The sequence below is a fragment of the Etheostoma spectabile genome, chromosome 4 (genome assembly GCF_008692095.1).
Source record: "Etheostoma spectabile isolate EspeVRDwgs_2016 chromosome 4, UIUC_Espe_1.0, whole genome shotgun sequence".
In the NCBI taxonomy this organism is placed as follows: Eukaryota; Metazoa; Chordata; class Actinopteri; order Perciformes; family Percidae; genus Etheostoma; species Etheostoma spectabile.
In genome coordinates, this window is record NC_045736.1 from 25,552,207 (window position 1) to 25,572,002 (window position 19,796).

The 19,796-nt window shown below is 41.3% G+C and overlaps 1 protein-coding gene across 1 annotated transcript in view; it reads right to left on the minus strand.

The window, feature by feature from the left end:
• suclg2 (succinate-CoA ligase GDP-forming subunit beta) overlaps positions 1-19,796 on the minus strand; it is a 113,054-nt gene that overhangs the window by 54,521 nt on the left and 38,737 nt on the right. The window contains exons 3-5 of the mRNA XM_032513560.1: positions 9,322-9,421; positions 8,163-8,253; positions 6,162-6,314 (exon numbers count right to left, since the gene is read on the minus strand). Of these exons, the coding sequence (XP_032369451.1) occupies positions 6,162-6,314; positions 8,163-8,253; positions 9,322-9,421 (344 nt within the window). The remainder of the gene's footprint in view (positions 1-6,161; positions 6,315-8,162; positions 8,254-9,321; positions 9,422-19,796) is intronic.

Below are 19,796 nucleotides of genomic sequence, written 5' to 3' on the forward strand. Positions count from 1 at the left end.
AAAAAGTGAGAGAAAAAGGTAGGGAAACATGGAGAAAGGGAGTGAGAGAGGCTCAAACACTGGGCTATAGTTTGACACAAAGTGGATGCTCTTACAGTATTAAACCTTAACATTATAATTAAGTAGTGGCAAGGTGCCAGATGGACAAAAGGAGACTTAGGGCTGAAACAATAGATTTATGATCACCAGACCCTTATATCTTTGACTTTCAGATAGAGAGAAGCACGCTGATCAACTTAAAGGTTTAAAAATGGATGAAGGACTTCAGGGTTCACAGTGTTAATATAAAACAGAAAATTCCGCAGAAATTTGTATCAGTGTGCCTACTACTTGGTGCACATCCGAACAGCAAATAACTTAATAAAAATAATAGTGTCTTAACCCTTCAGAGATATAACTCTTTAAAACCTATTTAGATGTTAGGACGTGTGTGTGTCGTCTGTGTGTGTGTCTGAGAGAGAGGGACAGATGATGTCACAGACAGACTAACAGTATGGTTTTCTGGGTACTAAGGACCAATAGGAAGCCTTCATCTCTGTGATGTCATCTCTTTGATATGTAGTCAGTTAAAGACTGCACCTGGACCAACTGTTACCAGCTATTAAGAACGATCAAGCTCTCAAACAAATGATCATATCACCAAAAGGATACAAGATATCAAATTTAAATTTAGGTGCTCGTGGGCACCACAAGGGCCCCGTGAACGTATTGATATAAATTTATGTGGTAAACTTAAAATGTGGGCGTATCAGCGATGAAAAAAGTCCTTCGCTCTGCGTTTTGCTCAGAAATGCGGACGATGTTTACCTTACAGTGAATGGAGGAAATGTGGAACTGTTCTCATTTGAAAGGTTTTCTGCGGAAGTATACTCATATCACATAAATGAGCACATTCGATGAAACTAGACAAGAATACCTACGTTTTGATGTATAAATTGTCCATGACAAGTTAGAATTGTTGGCGTGGGAGCAAGTTATAGAGAAAAAAAAAGTAACTTTTTAGTCTCCCCACTCTGTCCCCCACTCTAGCCCCGAACTTCGCCACATACACACCATTGGGAAAAATCAAAACCGGTCTGAAAACGGGACGATACGTAAACTGGGGATTTGGGGAGAAACCGTGCTTGAATCTGAACGCCCATTCGCGCAATAAACCCCAAAAGTCTTGTCTTCGGTTTAAACTTTTAATCATGTTTCTACGTTAAGTAGGCGACACAGCATGGTGCCAAAGGGGGGGCGTTTTGGCAATGTTGAGCGATTTCCCGAACATTTCCCATTCAAGTCAATGAAAAGTTTGCCGGTTTTTGCCGATTTCGGAAAAAACCACGCGGCAAATCTCTTAGAAAATCATAGACACCATTCCCGATCATTACCCGCTTTTCGGTGAAATGTGTTGCGCGTTTTGGGCAACGCTTTGGGACTAGTAGGGGGAGGGAAATTTTGGCGGAAGATGGGAATAAGAAATAAAATAACTAGAAATGCATTTCCTGCGAAAATGCGTGGGAATGCTGAATACTGAATTGCTAAAGCTAACCCTTTAGTTGAGTAGTGAAGAAGAAGTAAAAGAATAGTTAAAGCTAATCTGTAGAAAAAGCTTAAGTCAGTAAGAAGATGTTGAAGTTTTGAGAAGAGTGGAAAAATAGGAACTTAAAGTAGTAAAAAGTTGAAAAAGTAGGAATGGTTTTTAATTAATTTGAATAACAACAATAATGTAAAAAAGATGGAAAAATTCTAAAAAATTGAAATGCAAAAGCTACTTGAGAAATAGCATAATTCATAAGAAGATGTTTAAGTAGTGAGAATATTTGAAAAAAAGTCGTAAATTTTGTAACATATAATGAGAGTCACCACACACACACACCACAGACCGTTTTAAAGTTTGAACCACGTCTGTAAGTGAAAGTATGAAGTCGCTGAAACTTTTGGGAACAGAAGAAGATTTGAAGGTTTGAAGCTTGTCTCTTTGACTTTAATGTTAAAATAAAATGTTTAAAAGTTTAAATATTTGAAAAAGTATAAATTCCCAGAAAAATCTGAAGAAGTCACATCATCTGCTGAATGAGCTGAAGATTTGAAAAGTTGAATTTGAAGAGTTTTAACACTAGATATGTTAAACCACTGTGGGATTTGAACCCGGTCTCTGGCACGAAAGGTATGGGACATAACCACGCGCCACCAAGTAACATCTTTCCTTTAAAGAACTATATGTTGATATATAAATATCATGTCTGTGTGTGTGTGTGTGTCTGGGGTGTGTGTTCTGCTTCTGTGTGCCTGTGTGTGTCTGTGAGTGTGGTGTCTCTGTGTCTGTGGTGTCTTGTGTATGTGGGGTGTCTGTCTCTGTGTGTGTGTGTCTGTGTGTCGTGTGTGTTTTCCCGTGGTCTTTGTGTGTATGTCTCTGTGTGTGTGTGTTTGTGTGTGTGTGTTGTCTATCTGTGTGTGTGTGTGTGTGTGTCTGTGTCTGTGGGTGTCTGTCTGTGTTTTTTTGTTTGTGGTGTTGTGTGTGTGTGTCTGTCCATCTGTTCTGTGTGTATGTGTGTATGTTTATGTCTGTGTGTGAGGGGTTTTGTCTATGTGTGTGGTGTCTGTGTGTGTGTGTGAGTGAGTGTGTCTGTCTGGTTTGTGTGTGTGTGGTGGGTGTGTGTCTGTGGTGGTCTGTGTGTCTATGTGTGTGTGTGTGTGTGTGTCTGTCTGTGTGTTGTGTGTGTGTGTGTGGGTTGTCTCTGTGTATTTGTAGTCTGGTGTTTTTTGTGTCTGGTGGTTTTGTGTGTCTGGTGTGTGTGTGTGGTGTGTGTGTGTGGGGTGTGTCTTGGTCTGTGGACCCAAAGGATTTGTTCAGGAAGCTATACTTGCAATATATAATGAGACAGACAGAATAGAAAAGTTTTGGAGTGTCTGGGGAGGCGTTGCCATGGCTACAATCTAATCAGTGGCCATGTTTTTAAACACAGCTAGGAAGCCTTTGATGTCTGTGATGTCACTTTTTATCTGCAATCGTTAAAGACCGCAGCTGTTGTACCCTTCTTTACCCGTCAGCTATGGAAAACCACTGCTCCTTAGACAGTTTAAACCAGCTCCCAAACAAATGGTCCCTTGCGCCAAAGGGGTATGAGATAGAAAGAAAATAACTTGCCCATGAGCACCGAAGGCCTTTGGAATGTAATGATGTAAAATTCTGTGGATAAATTATAAATGTGGGCGTATCAGCGATTTAAAAAAATGGTTCGCTCTGCGTTTTGCTCAGAAATGGGACAATCTTTAACATTTCCGTGAAAGGAGCAAGATCGTGAACTCTGGTCATTTGAAAGCTCGCTGAGCAAAAGATAAATTTCCCATCACATAAATGAGCACATTGGCTGAAACTAGACAAGGATACTACGTTTGATGTACAAACTGTCCATGAAAGTTTAAGGTTGGCGTGGGAGCAAGTTTAGAGAACGGAGTAAGATATATTTTCGAAGCCTTTCCCTGATGACATCATCCTCACTCTACAAATTGCAATCACACCCATTATAAACCAGAAAATCTAAAGTACACCAACTTAAACAGCTTTTCACAAAACTGTAAATATTCAATCTGAAAAGCCATAGTCGGATAGTGAATATTTGTGAAAGTTTTTAAGTTTGAACCATGATGTAGGGGAAACTTAGGAGGAGAACACTTTTAAGCAGAGAAGATTTGAAGGTTTGAAGCTTGCTCTCATTGACTTTAATGTTAAAAAAATTGTTTAAAGATTAATATTTGAAAAAGTATAAATAGCCAGAAAAAAAGCTGAGAAGTCCCATCTCTGCTGAAGAGCTGAAGATTGAAAGTGAACGGTTAAATAGCTGAAGTATGCAGAAATCCAGAGAGCCAAAAACGTACGGAATAATAAAAGAAAAGAAATAAAGAACCGAATAACATAGTTGGAATGTGAACAGCATTCCACTAAAATAATAATAGTTGGGCAATAATAATCATTGTGCCCATTGCGCTTATGCAGCACATCGGGACACTGAACTAGAAAATTCCGCAGAAATTTTATCAGTGTGCTGCTATTGGGGCCATCCACACACACAATGGAAACATCAGTTAGGAGTCAGTTTGGGCAACATGCCGCCAGGGAACAGGGTCATGATAGGGGCGTGTGTGTCTGAGTGTGTCTGTGTCTGTGTGGGTGAATGTGTGTGTGTGTGTGTGTCAGAATTGGTTGCTATGATTCTAGCGCAAGAATTTTAAGTCTGACAGACTCCATACTTAGATATCTGCGACCGGCACAAGATTTCCGATATGTTCACCAAAAATTATGTCTGAAGACTGAAAACTAGAGGAGAGAGAGACATTTGTTTGTTTCAGAGCATCGTCCTGCAGCCCCCCCTCTGTCCTCTCAGTATCTGAACCTGTTGCTATGGTGATTTTGTCAGAGAGGGAGCCATATTTTTTTTCCAATGTTGTCTATCTGCAGTTGGTGAGCCTAGCGCGAAAAGTTTTAGTCCGATAGACTCCATAGTTACATGTCTGCGATCGGCACAAGATTCCCTACATCTTGACCAACTATGATGGATAAAGAGGTAAAACTGGAGGAGAGAGAGACATTTGTTTGAGAGAAAAAATCACTGAATCGTCCCCAGCTAAATGTTTTTTTCATAATTTCTGTCGACAGTTGGTAGATCACAGCCAACAATTTAAGTCCGATAGTTTCCATAGTTACATGTCTGCGACCGGAACAAGATTCCCTACATTTGACCAATAATGAAGTCTGAAGAATTAAAATGAAAAGGGAGAGAGCAATTGTTCGGGAAAACTTCAGATATCCGTACCACAGCTCTCACTCTGTCTCCCACTCTAGCTCTGAACATTGTCAGCCAATACACCACACATTGGGAAAATCATGAGCCCGGTCTGAAACGGGACGAAACGTAAACGGGATTTGGGAGAAACGTGGTTGATATCTGAACGCCCATTCAGCCAAATAAACACCAAAGTCTTGTCTTCGGTTTAAACTTTTAATCACGTTTCTCCGTTAAAGTATGGCGATGCAGCACGGTCCCAAAGAGGGGGAGTTTTGAGTGATGTTGAGAGATTTCCTGAACATTTCCCATTCAAGTCAATGAGAGATTTTTGCCATATTTTTGCCGATTTCGGTAAAACCACGCGGCAAATCTGGTTGAAACTACATAGCACACCATTCCCAATCAATACCCACATGTCGGTGTAATGTGTTGCGCGTGTTGGCAACGCTTTGGGACTAGTAGCGGGACGAAATTTGGCGGAAGATTAAGAATAAGAAATAATAATAATAAGTATGGGCAATAATAATCATTGTGCCGAGTGCTGCTTATGCAGCTCCTCGGCACACTGAATAATAAGTATGGGCAATAATAATCATTGTGCCGATTGCTGCTTATGCAGCACATCGGCACACTGAATAATAAGTATGGGCAATAATAATCATTGTGCCGATTGCTGCTTATGCAGCACATCGGCACACTGAATAAAGTATAAACTGCAGCTGTCAAATGCTGGTATAAAAAAATTCTGTATAAACCAGTTCTGGACCATATAGGTTTTAATGAGATGTGTGAAGGGTATATGATTTATCTAGTAACACCACAGCTGTCTTTGGGGGAAATAATGAATGACATGAATCTCAGCTGGATCTTTACAACAACAATGCTCTAACATCTGTAGGCAATACAAAATGGAGATATACAACAACAGAAAATGGAGGCAAACTCCATCTGTAATGCTTAAATTGTACATCTGTTAACAATGACAAGGACCTGTTGTCAAATAGCCAAGTGACTACAGTGGATTAAGTTCTGTAAATGGAATGGAATTAACAGCAAAATAAAACACAGAAGGCTGTGTATTTGTTCATGTTAAGCTTCGGTGTTATTCTGTATGTCTGAATCATGTTCAGCTGCTGCAGTGTGCATGCAGGGCAATAAATTTAATTGAATTAGCAGAAAATACAAACTGAGCACAGCTTCCATCTGTAAGGCCCACTGGGCAATTCAGCCCCGGCATTAAGCATTTGATTAAAGAATAAGATCTTTGAGCAAAGACGGCAAGGTTTGGCACTTTTATTTTTTTTAAGAGTTTCATTGTTTTTGAGGCAGATTTTTATTATTCTTCTAATTTGACATTGTAGTGATGACTATAAACCACAAATCATATACCTTAAAGATGAGTTCTGGGGAGTTGGCAGCTACCTCCTCGATATCCATACCTCCCTGAGGGCTGCCTACCATGACAGGACCATTACAGGCGCGGTCCATCAGGATGGCAAAGTAGGTCTCTCTAGTAATGTCCAGGGCCTCAGCAACCATCACCTGAATAAGGCACAGTAAGGGAAAGAGGGGCTGATGGAGGAACACTAACTTGACTTCATGATCACATCAAGGGTACATACTCTACTGACTGAACACAATGACAAATAATGTCAAGTAAGCAGCATCCATAAATTGGCAGAATTAATGAAGCATTGCTCTGACAAGTTCTCATATGCTGTGAATGAGAGGAACAGAGGCAAATAGAAAGGGACCTAATGGTCAGAGTTCAGCAGAAAAGCAGAAAGAGGAAGCAAGCAAGAGGCTTATTTGGAAAAGAGAACCCTGAAACTATCAGTTGTGTGGTGGTTAATGGGCTGAAGGTTTTGGGATTGTTGTCTTGTTTGAACATGCACAGCCCTTATGTTCTGCTTCCACCCTATCGCCCAGCAAATGAGGATGGATAGCCTTCTCCACACTCCATTTTCACAGACAGCGCCCCTATCTCCTTGTCCAAATGTTGTCTTCTCCAGTCACTCAAATGTCCTATTGCGTTCCCTGTTGTTCGACTTGTAGACTGATTCTTCACTCAATCTAAAAATATTCTATCACAACTATCTTATTTCCTTTGACCCCTTAATCCCCTGTTCTAGCCTCCTACAGTCTTCATCCACAACCATCTTTTACACCCCATCTCATCTTCCCTTATCTTCTCTCCTCATCCTTCTATCAGTGCCATGGCAGCAAATCCATGTTGATGCTGAAGTGTTGTCCCCTTTTCCTGTGGGGTTCTCTGCTATGTGATGCATTACAAGTTAAACATTGATGCGAGCTTCACTGGCAGGTTGACAGCTAAGCTCTGGCTGTCATCTGACAGACCAGGTTGTGACTAAACAGTTACTGTACTCGATCCTACAGGTCAGTCAATGGCTGCTCCTGTCAGGTCGGATTTTAGTGCCACAGGCAAAAGAGGATGTTCTTGGTGTAGTCTCCATCAACAATTTATGTACGGGATTGCTCGTTCTCTGAATACGTCCGTTTCCTTTTCGCTTTCTTAGTGTTGGCATTCTGAACTCTGGTTGATTTATGAGGACTATGGTTAAATGCTCCTCAGATCTCTGTAGGGTCAATCAAGATTGTAAACGGTTTAAAGAAATGCCAATGAACCAGAGCATGTTTTTCTATCCCTGAATGCTATGTGGACAAGCCAGACCTTCCTGAGCAAAGCTGTGGAAGTGTGTCTGGCAATGCAAGACTATTCTTAGTAAGACAACTGGCCAATTGGAGGTCACATTTCATTCAACTTTTTTTGTTTACTTTTTCCTCCAACTCTGGGACATGGAGTTAATTCTAAGCCTGTGAACGTCCTAGTCCATAGTAGCCTATAAAAAAAAAGACAAATGACAAGACACTCGTGTCACACTTGATTCCAACTAATCTCTGCAGTAGGAGTAAGCTGGAATGGGGGGTAGCAGGGGTAAACAGAGATGGGGAGAGGCAAAGAAAGAGAGCAGGATCCACACACAAGCCACAGAATGAAGGCTTCATCACCTGGAAAAGTCTTATTTGAGGAGGTACTGCATGCAGCATGCGAGTAGAGAAAATGATATTTCTGCTTGTTAGTGGCACATAGAAACAGTTGTTTACCAAACACTTTAAATTCACAGTGGACCCGGTTCAATTTATGCAATGAGCCATAACACCAACCAGTGCATACCCACAGTAAACAAGAGTGGACAGCTACTATTTAAACCTAGTGAAAAAAAACAAATAACAGAGCCAGACTGCCTTTACAGTCATTAATTTTACAGAACTGCATTACTGGACTCATAATGCCTTGAAATGAGGTCAGGAAAAAAACACTTACAGCAAAGTATATCTATCTTTCTTTCAGTCTGCGCAGTTGCTCACCGTTTTCACTTTCACTCCATCTTTCGGTGTCTGCTTAGTAGTTAGATTGAAACCCAGCATCTTATTGGCCAGTTCACCAACCTCAGCAGGGCTGAAAAGGAGAGGTTACAAGTCAAACAGTATCCTTCTTTTAAACAACAGTCTTTAGTAAAAAGAGAAAAGCAGGTCAACTGACAGAGGAAGTAGTCATTTATCTCTCCAAAATTTTGTTTTGTTGAAGTAAGATATGACTTAGCGCATTCTTTGCATGTATGTAACATATTCTGACAAAGCACAGTTTTTGAAAATACTTTGGTACATCTACACATCGCTGTGAATACATTTTCATTTAAAACTCTCTTTTTAAAAGCAGCCCGCGTACCGGCGCTGCTTCTGTAAGCATGCTCTGGTTTTGTTAGTGAATAAAAATGAAGCGGGGTGGTACTAATCCTTTGTTAGATGAGAGAAGAGAGGTGAACTGTGCACTCATGTCACTGTCTGGGGACGATGAACTTACGCACATCTCACTTTGAAAAAGTTTCTGCCACATTCTGAACCCTGAAGTAGGGCGACGATGGTACATATCTGAGACGATTGTCATGAATCATCTCTTTGCTTTTAAGACAACAGTAAGTGGTAGGTACCTTAAATAACTGTGCGCACACACACACACACACACACGCACCACACGCGCCACACACACACACACACACACACACACACACGTTATACTAGTACTGTTTTTGTACATAGAAACTCAGTGAAAGAGTGTTCAAGAAAAACTGTTCAAGTTGTTGTTTTCAGATTTCAGAGTAAGCCTTTACTGGAGGAATATACCCATCACATATTGTAATTCTAAGCTAGAACAAAATAAACCTCAGCGGAGGCACAAAACCCTATCAACCCGAGAGAGAAAAACTCAGTATGGGGTGCAAAACGCTTCTGCCAACCCTAAAATCACTTTTTCAAAATTTCATAGAGAGTAGTTGTTCGAAGACACTGGAAGAAAGAAAAAGTGTTTATTTGCAGCACAAGTAATCCCGACTGTGTCTTTGTGCCTAGGGAGCATCTTCAGAGAGCTCTTTGAGCCTCCTCACTCTAAATGTCGCTGTCGCAGGAGACATAATTTGAATCTCCTACAGTAACTCACAGTTTGAAATGTAGATTGAGGCATACTTACTCCTTAGTTAAGTGCACTCCACCTTTAAGGCCACTGTCAAACACACCCTTGCCTCTGCCCCCAGCCAGAATCTGAGCTTTCAACACGATCTCCTTGGCATCTGAAATACAGATAGAGACGGATAGAGAGAGTCAGAAAGAAGGAGAGAGAGAGAGAGAGAGAGAGAGAGAGAGAGAGAGAGAGAGAGAGAGAGAGAGAGAGAGAACATAAGATATAGGCTCAGCACCATGAATGCTCCCTTAAGTCTGCACCTATCTGTGGATCAGATTAAAGAAAGCAGTGGAAGAGGTAAAAAAAAGAGGGGTGAGTGTGATAAAAAATAAATGATTAGGGATTACTGATATGTGAGGAAGGGAAGAAAGGAAAAATGCATGTATTTATTACTGGACTCCTATTGAAAAGGACATAAAATATCTTTTTAAAAAGAATCAGTCATGCAAATGCTTACATTTGCTTATTTGCCCTAAACATAGCGCTAGTACAGCTTAAGCTGCTGCGAATGTCAAAACCATAAATGTGACCGTCATGGTGGTGCTGGAGAAAAAAGTCATGGACTCATCACTTCATTAGGAATGCTTTGTCATGGAATTCATCATCTGGGCCCCTTGACTATCTATCCAAATTTAACGGCAATCCATCCAATATCGGTTAAGACGTATCAACGGAACCCAAAAATTTCAATCTCATGGTGGCACTAGCAGAAAAGTCAAAGAATGGCCAGTCAGTAGGTTGCATCTTCTCGGGGACATGAATGTCTTCTCAAAACTTCACGATAATTAATCAAATAGTTAGATATATTTTAGTCTGGGCAGCCAGATAGCTCAGTTGGTAGAGTGACGATACATATATGGAGGTTTATTCCTCAATGCAGTGGGCCTGGGTTCAACTCCGACCTGCGGCCCTTTGCTGCATGTCAGAAGGGAAATTAGCAACTGCACAACTGTTCTGAAACTTTCACCGCATGACCTTGGTCAAATTATATAAGCACTCTGCATCCCCTTTGCTGTCACTGCAACCTTGCAAGATCTCGCACATCAGGAGGATACCCCTCAGCTGTCTATTCATGCCCACAATCTCCCTCTACTCAAATGGAGCGAGGACACTTGATGAAAGATGGTCTCTGGCTAGGTTATTATTATCTAGGTGGGGGAGTCCAACCATTGACAGGTGGCTGCCATCAGGGTGGGAAGTGGGTGTTAGGGAGAGTGGAAGGGGATGATCCGCTGTGCGATGGCTAGAAAGACACCTTGACTTTGAGGGTTTGAGACAGGCTCCTCCCTTGACTACGTAAAAAAAAAAACTCTATGAGCAGAGTGGAGAACATCTAGACAGGAGCTGGTGAGTGGAGAGAGCCTGGAAACTCTAGCCATGCTCACTACTGCTGTAGTAGTAAGAAAAGGAGCCAGAATAAAATAGCCTCTGACAAGGTGGCCAGGATTGAACTAGCATTGCATTAGTGAGGCCCACTCTCTGAGAGAGTTACGAGCTGAGAGGAGAGACAAAAAGAGAGAATGAGAGAATAAAGGTGTGCTCATATGCAAAGGGCTTTGAGAGGAGTCATAAATGAATAAATATGTTAATAAAAACTGCTACAGTGCAAAATTAAAAAGAGTTCAAAGCAAGACGAAAAAGAGTGTCCTGTGGGCATGTGCAGTGGAGGGGGACGGCACAGAGGAAATTACTTTTGACTTAAGATTTTAAAAAAGAAACAAGTGGGGGAAGAAAAATGTAGCCCAATAGGAAGATTGCATTGTTGGACATACGGAGAAAGATAAGAGTATTGACAAACTTGATGAGGAAAAAAAGCAAGATATGGTTTTAAAGCAAAGATATATTAAATATATTAAATAGGCACGCAATGTGCCAGGGAAGGTAATGGAGTGAGAAAGAGGCAGGTGTTCATTCTTGCTGCACTAGTAATTGATGGCAAACCTGCTTATTATGCTGCACACAACAAGATATTGTAGCAATATCAGCAATTATGAATGGGCACTGAAAGAGTAATGTGCTGATAACTTTATAGAAGAGACTAAATGAGACAACATTAGATATGTGATAAAATGCATTCACATTTGCATTTTAAAGATTGTATAATAACAAAAAGTAAACCATTCTAAACCAGAAAAAAAAAAATCTGTGTAGAATCAAATTATCTGGTTAACAGAGCCACAAATCTGTGTTGGATCACATGGAGAGGATAATGATGTCCTCAAAGATTACAGTGAAGATGGTGCATGGTAAAGAGCAGGGTGGCCATTATCTGGTAGTATGACAGACATCAGATGGCCTCTAACATTCAGACAAAGGTTGGTCCCTAATGAGTGTGGAGCAGAATGGTGAGTGAATGGAAAAAGAGCATGCCAATGTAAAAGTCATGTCTTTATGTTCAACCCAGACACTGCGATGAGCAAGGGGAAAGAAGGGAACATCTGAAGTTAATCAGCAAAGACAACAGCAAGCACTGTGGGAGAGTCAGAGTTTAATGTGTTCATACAGTAAAAAGATGCAATATTTAATCAGTAAACTGAGGGGACACGATAATGAAAGGTGATGCACATCACATTCTGATTAGTTCTCTCAGACAGCAAAATGCATTGTACATTCTGTCCAATATGCTTCTGTGTAAGTATGTTTTCATTATTGTGATTGTGAAATGCAAAGAGTTAGGGCTGTAACGATACACCAAACCCAGGGATTGATTAGTGTAAGATTACGACACTGTTCAACACGCTCAGTTATTTTTAGCATTTTGGCCACGGTTAACAACTCTGGGCTAACCCACAAAAACGTCAGTAACTTTAACTATGTCGATAGACGACTAATCTAAGGGTAATTTAGCCAGCTAGCACACCCCTGTCTTCTGCCTCAGACTCCCAGCGCTGCAAGGCTTCAGTCGGGATGAGAGCTGACAACAGCCCCCGGGACACATCTATTCCACAGTCAGCCCCCACTCAGCTAGCAACCATTCACTATCATTACAGCCCTGGCCCGGGGAAACACCCACAGTCCCCCACCAGCCAGCCAGCAGCCAGAACTTAACTCAGATGCTAAGGATGCTAACGGCAGTTTACTAAACCGTCGGGAAACAGACCTAGGCACCCGAGTCAGAATAGTGGTCATTCATAACGTTACACCTCGTTAGCTTTACCGGTGCACCCCCTTCCCCCCGGAGCTGGGTGTCACGATTTCGGTTTATTTTGCATATCGTTATATGGTTGCATAATCTGTTCTGCTTCCATTTGTATCATACATGGCTCACACTGTGAAGATGCAGAGTAAGATTTTCATCTCCATTTATTTTCTATATCTTGGGGACACTGGGGGAGGAGATTAACATTGCACAACATCTCAAATCACATCATATGCAATTGGAGTAATGCGGCCATCATCCTCAGGCCTTACTCATTTCCCAGTAATGAGTGCAAATCAACTCCCAGTCTGCTTGCCAGTGACAGCAGCTGGCAAAGAGGATGTTACTTTTACAATCAGTGTCTCTTTCACCCTCCTTTCTTTCTGTGCACTTTTGAAAGGCCTATTCTCCTCCAACCCCTCCTCCATTCCATTGGAGCCCCTGGGTGGCCAGCAGTTAGCTTTGGTCAGATATTTAATCAAGCCTTTGAGGGCTGTGCCATAAGAGGGATGCTGGCTGGTAAGGGACAGATGTAGGCTGTGCGCCGATCCATGGAGAGTAAGATGTGGCTATCATCTGCATGGAGAGAGAAAAAGATCAGCACGGCCCTTCCCAGCATGCATGTGTGCTGTAATGAAAGTAATGTGTCGGTTAAATGGAGGCGACTAATCAAACTCTTGGGAAAGAGGAGAAAACAAGCACAAACGCACACAGCCAAAATCAAACTACACAAAATAGTTGGAGAGTTGGAGCCTTCCTGTGGATGAATGCCATTAACGCTAGAGGAAAGGGGAAAAAAGGCCTCTCAACCTTCAGCATCTGTGCTTATCATTTAAGCCCCCTGATTATGATGCAGAAGAGTGTTGATTGCTGTCAAATTTAGTCTACAGAAAAAACAAAGTCTGCAAGATTATGTAATGTCAGTCTGCAAGACCATTAAACAAATAATGTAGACGTAACTATTCTGTCCCCAAGATTTCTTGGAAAAGGTTCCACGCAGCTAAAATATAATTCATAATTCAGGGCTATTCCAGCACTAGAAGTAGAGAAAACAACAATCTGTACTTCCATTTGCTTCCATCTAGTGGCACATGGCGCGTCTTTAAATAACTTCAATTATGTTGTCAACTGCATATTGATAGCTACATAAAGCTACTGGAGCGGCTCTAGCTTTTGACTTACCTTGCCATAGGGCTTTTTGCTGTGTTACATCCATGGCTCACTGATTTAGGGAACAAACAATGAACTCGTAACTTAATATAGACTTAAACAAGGCAACTATCTGATTAGCTTTACTAATTACACAATGAATATGTTCATGCTTTTTTTCCAACATTTGTATAAAAAGGCCATGTTAGGCCAACACTTGTTTCTATATGTTCCGTGTAATCGCCATGCCAGCACATTATGTTTTAAGTACACTTTGGCACAGGCAGGGCCAGTAAATAGTTGTAAAGGTTGTATTTAATGTTTAGACTCCTTGTGTGATGATTGTATTCAACTACAACTGTAATGCTGGTATCATCTTGGACTAGTTTAGCTTTCCACACGCATTTACTATTTCCAATTCTGCCAGAATGCAAAAATGTCAGACAGCAAATGTTACTCCATTCATGCACTGATGGCAGGTGAACCAAGAGGAAAAATATAAAAAAACAAAACCTTTGGTTTTTCATGTACTTTGAACCCTGACTTTTAATGGCTTTGGAATTCTTCAAGCAAAACACATTTCCCTGTTCAGTTGAGGTAGAAAATACAATGGTTATGTCATCGTCCATAGGCAATGGCTGACAACCATCATCATGTCCTGACAGACGCCGGGGTGCGTGTTAGCGGTGGCGGTGATGGCATTCATTGTCTGCTCAATAAAGCACAATTCTGATTTATTAACAGGAACAGATTGATTTTGCGAGTGCAATTGTAGGTGGACACAGGCTGTCACGTTATTTCCCAAAATCATCAAATTTGATAGTTGTAATAGTGAATTGCATCTGGACTGCATGTAGCCAAAAAAGAAAAAGACAGAGAGAGGAAGAGAGAGTGTGTGCAAGAGCGAGAGCTACTGGTACAATTACGAACACACTTATTTTTACAGTCTATGGAATTGGCGAAGAGAACGTCCCGATTGATAAGATGACAGACATCCTTTAATAAAAAATGGTGGAGGATATAGCTGATGTAGCGGGTTTGGTGCCCATGTGATTTGAGTTTCACTCTCATGCAGCCTGCGTCCACAGTCCGAGTGACCAACACTCAGTCAAGCAACGCAGTAGAGAGGAGAGACAGAGAGGCCAATACAGACACACTGGGAGCAAGATGCCTGATTATTAATTCATGTCATCGTCCATCATGATGGACCACTGTGGACATCACATTGCCCAACCCTAGTTGAAAAGTCAACAAACGTTAATAAATCCTAACCATGCTCTACAAAGTCATCTTGCCACTGGCATGTCTGTAAGACCAAATGTAGGGACTTGTATAACAAGGGACAAAAAGATTCCGACCAAAACAAGTCAAAGATAACAATATGACCTCTTTGTTGGTTACAACTAAAATATCATTACCATCTCAACACCGTCTTTCCTGGTTAGGCCCACCATCCCTGTGTCTGTCTCTGCCTCTAATGATGCCCTCTCAGTGCTATTCAGTGGAGGAGCTTATCAGCGTCCCAGACTGACACTGGCACCTCTGTGTGACACCTCCCCCAGTCAGTGCTTGCATGACGGCCGAGTCCTCATTAGAGGACAAGTCCACCTGGCTTTCAGACATAGACAGCACTTCTAATGACATCCTGAGATGGCCCTGGTCTCCTCTCAGTGACAGAGAGGTGCAGTTCAAATTCCTGGCTGAGAGTGTTTCACTGCCATACAACCAGACGGTTGACGGTAATGATAATGGTGTTTTGGAACGATGGCTGCTAAATGAACATGGGGAGAATCAGTAGGGAGCATCATTTTATTTGACAACCAAGCCTCAGCAAAAACATTTGCTTGTATCAAGCCACATCAATGAGACAGTCAACTAGAAAAATGACTAACTTTGGGTTGCAGAAAACAAGAGTGATCCAGAAAATCCCAATACAATATTTTAAATAAGTGACCAAGACTCAGTAATAATTAACATAAATGTAACATATTGCTCAGTAACACAAACTAAGAATAAGCCATCGCTCTCTCTCTGTCTGCTTTAAAATCTACACAGATAATGAGACAGTAAAACCCATGAAAGTTTAGCAAGCTACAGAATAGTTTTGATTTATGTTCTGGGCTACCCACATCACTTTAACAAGTCTGAAAATAGGAAAGGAATGAGAAGAGAAAAAAAAAAAGTCTGTTTACAGGTGCTGTGTTCTGTCCCCTTCTCCTGTCTGAGCGCAGTCTGAGCGCTACTACAGGAGCCTCGGATGAAGCTGGAAAGGATTAAACATAGGGTTTCCACAACGTGGTAATCCACTGCAATAATACAGATATTTGAAATGAAAACAGTAATTGTTACCATCCACATTTTATTGTTACACTGGTAATCATTACATCCCTATTATTGACTCAACAGTTCTGCATTTACAACAACAGCATATAAAACTATTCTGAAACTACCAACATCTGCTGCTGCTGCTAATGCACTGATACTATGCCATTTCCACTGACGAGTAATGAAGCTTGCCTAATGGTCGGAGGTCCCTACAACAAAGCACAATGACTTTTTTTACACATCACTCCACTAGTACAATTCTTAACTTTTAACTCCAACTAATACCAACATGACTAGAAAGTCTGCATTTATGCAAAGTACCCTTACAACAAATAATAGGATAGGCAACATGTTCACTTCTACTGGCACATTAGTATCATCCTAATACGATAGAGGGGATGTGTGAAAAATAATTCCACGTCTCACCCATAACATGAATAGGTTAGGATGCGTGATGAGGAGGTGGAAACACTAAGCTGCTTACAGAAATCAGCTCTTTGAGAGACAGGGCGCTTTACCCTGCAAAGCCTATTTACAGCTGTTAAGACAATTTCAGATGCATGGCTTTTTTTTTTTTTACCAAACAAGAGACCTAGGCGCCAGCTAATGAACAGTATGGGGTGACAACAGGTCCTAGGATAGGCCAGGTTTCTGTGTTTGAGCTCATGTATTGTCTATGTTCTTCAGGGTGTTTTGTGCAGAGTCCTAAAATGACGGTGAATGCAAGTGCTTGCAGTTATCATGCAACCTACAATGTGATTCTGAATGATGCTGGTGCGGTGTCCATCAGTAGGCCGCTGTGTTTGTGTTAGTAACCTTGCGTTTCAAACCAGCCCTTCCCCATCCTCTTTCCCCATTGGGTATGTGTTATCTTGAGAGGTACAGGAGACAGGAAAACTGCAGTATAACATCCGTCTTCCTGTGTGACAGACCAGCCCTCTGAAGGGACGAGAGCTTATCCGTCCATCAACGGGCGCCCTGCAGGGAGCGGGGTGGCGAGACAAAGATACCTACAGCTCACTCCAGCTAGGTCCCTATACTCATTAGTTATCCTACCATGTGATCAAAGTCGCAAACAAGGACACGGAGGTAATGCTTTGGTACTATGTTTATTTTACAGGAGGGGGGGGGGGCATAAAGCGGTGTTACAGTACCAGCACTATAGATAAAAACCAAGCTACACAGCCAAAAATTATTAGGGATGGAGATGAGGAATAAAAAATAAAAAGTGAGTGAATGACCAAAACCAAAGGAGCAGAAAAGAGATATCAAGCGAGATATCTAAAAAGGACTAAAGCAAAGGAGAAGACAAATGTCAGGATGTGTGGCTAAAATGCAGAAGAAAGAGCAATGCTGTTTTGACTTGACATTACCAGTTAATAGCTATGTAAAGGGCCCTCATCCCATTTACGAAGAAGTAACATAATAGGCCCCTTCTTGTTTCAAACTCTTGCCACATAAACAGCAGCAGCATGGTTAATGGTTGCACATTTGTCAAGTGATTTTCTTTTACCTTTGGTCTTCTGTAAACTACACATATTCAGTGTACAGATGACACAAATGCACAGTAGCTACACATGCTATAGATGCACGTTGATGATTGCAAGCAGCATTGCATGATGCATCATATGAGTGTCTCTGACCTAAAAAGGTCCACTGGACAACCAGAGCCAACCAAATGTTCTTAGTTTTGTACCTTATGTTTATAAAGTTAGATTACAACTTAGACTTTCTTATCCTACTCTGACACGATGACTGGGACTGTTGCAAGTAACCTTATTATAAAAAGAGCTAGTTATTTTGTCTCACACAGTTCTATAACTCAACAACATATACACACAGTCCATTGGGCCTCATTTTTCCAGTTACCTTCCCTCCCACGATAAGGCAGGTTCACCAATTCAAAACGGACATCATTAAACAGACCCTCTGTCTTCTTTGTCACTGTTGCCATTGCAGCCGGGCTACCGCCGTGTTTACATTGGGAACAGCCGAGTTGGCAATGGTTACTGCTTGCTGATGGAAATGATATGGCTGGCAGTAAGAGAATGAAGTTGGCAACAATACAAGTGCAATATCATATAAGACTGTGGCTGCATATTCTTTTGAAGTTCAAGGACACTTCTTTAAGATTAATAGATGAGCAGCTGCCTCAGTGGCCTCTGTCCAGTAGACCAATGAGAAGAGAACACGACATGGGTTCCTGCTGGAGTACATACGCACAAAGCTCTAAGAGGGTCGTCTTATCCCACACTACTTCAGACAAAGAGAAAAGTGAGAGGGCTGTGGTTGAGCCAACTCTACTCAGCACTAACTGCTACTGTCAACGCTTTTCACCAGAGACTCTGCCTTGTTTTCTGAAGGGGGAAGATGAAAGGTCTTAAAAGGCGCTTGAAGAGTTGAAGTGCACAAGGCGGCTCTAGTGGGGACTGTGAATGTGAAGGGAGGGGATGCGCAGTGAGGAGAGGTCTGACCATTTTCCATGTTTTAACAATGTTAAATATGCCTCATGTGTGTACCAAGTTTTGTTAGTCTACATTAAACATACTACAAGGGCTCAAATTTGAAAGTTTTGAAGGGGGTGTTAGCAAGCCATTTTTGTGCGCCTATTCCAGAACCCTCAACATACGTATATTTTTACCAGACTTGATGCCACTGCCAATTTTGGGTGAGTTTTTATAGTGTGTTAAGCCTCTCAAAAAGGAGATTATTTGCCAGAAGAAAGAAAGAAGGAATAATTCCTTCAGTTTCAATAGGGTCTTCACCGCTGTCGGTGCTTGGGCCCTAATAATAATACAGGCAACTACAACAGGGTCCATGCAGCACTGCTACTTGGCCCCTAATTAGAATCCCTAGAAAAAGCACATTAAACAAAAGCAGAAGTGACTAAATAAACTGAGAAAGCATAGCACAGCATCTACACTGACACATAGGCTAGTGTGGTTGGCGGAGAGGGGAGTATGAGGGAGAACTTCCCCCACATGGTGATACCCATGTGAGGGAAGAGCGTTTCTATGACAGATGGTACAGGCTAGACACCGTGTTGGGTTAGTGACAAAGCATATGGCACTCCAAAGATGATCTTGTAAACCAGCACCAGGCCCAGTCAGAGGTGTAAAAGCTTCTCTGCACTCTACCAGAGAAAGCGTAACTGTTAATATCACCAGCAAAATAAATGTGGAGGCGCACCACGTGTGAGCATGTGTGTTTTGCATTATCTTACATGACATGTCACAATCTTACTAATAATTATTAGTTGATTTTTAAGGCCGATAAAAATATATAAATACTTGGTTAATTAAAAATCTGATATATATCGGCTAATATACATTTTTTTTAAAGGAATCCAGAAACACATAACAAGCATTTCTGGATTCACACAGCGCTATGACCAAAAGTAAATTTTGGCCTAAAAATTTCCTCAGGCCTGGACATGTTACATTTGTGTAACCAAGTTTCGTTAGTCAACGTTAAACGTACTGCAGGGTCTCAAATCTTTTAATGTTGTAGGGGGCACTAGCAAGCCATTTTAGTGTGCCTATTACCCAAAAATTACGTAAATTGTCACCGGAATGGATGCAACCCCCAATTAGGAGAGTTTTTGAGTGTGTTAAGCCCTTCAAAAAGGTGATTCATTTGCCGGATAAAGAATAATAATAATTCTTTCAGTTTCAATAGGGCCTTAGTCCCCAATAATAAGATAAAAAGCATGTCATTAGATGGATAATTACAAAAAATGCTTAAAGTTTGAGTAAAGACACGTCAATCCATCTCAATGAGAAAACACATGTTAAGCCCTCTGTGGAGAAATACATGAACATCCCATGATCCAAGTTCATACCTTCCTTGAGATGTGCATGAGGGTAATACT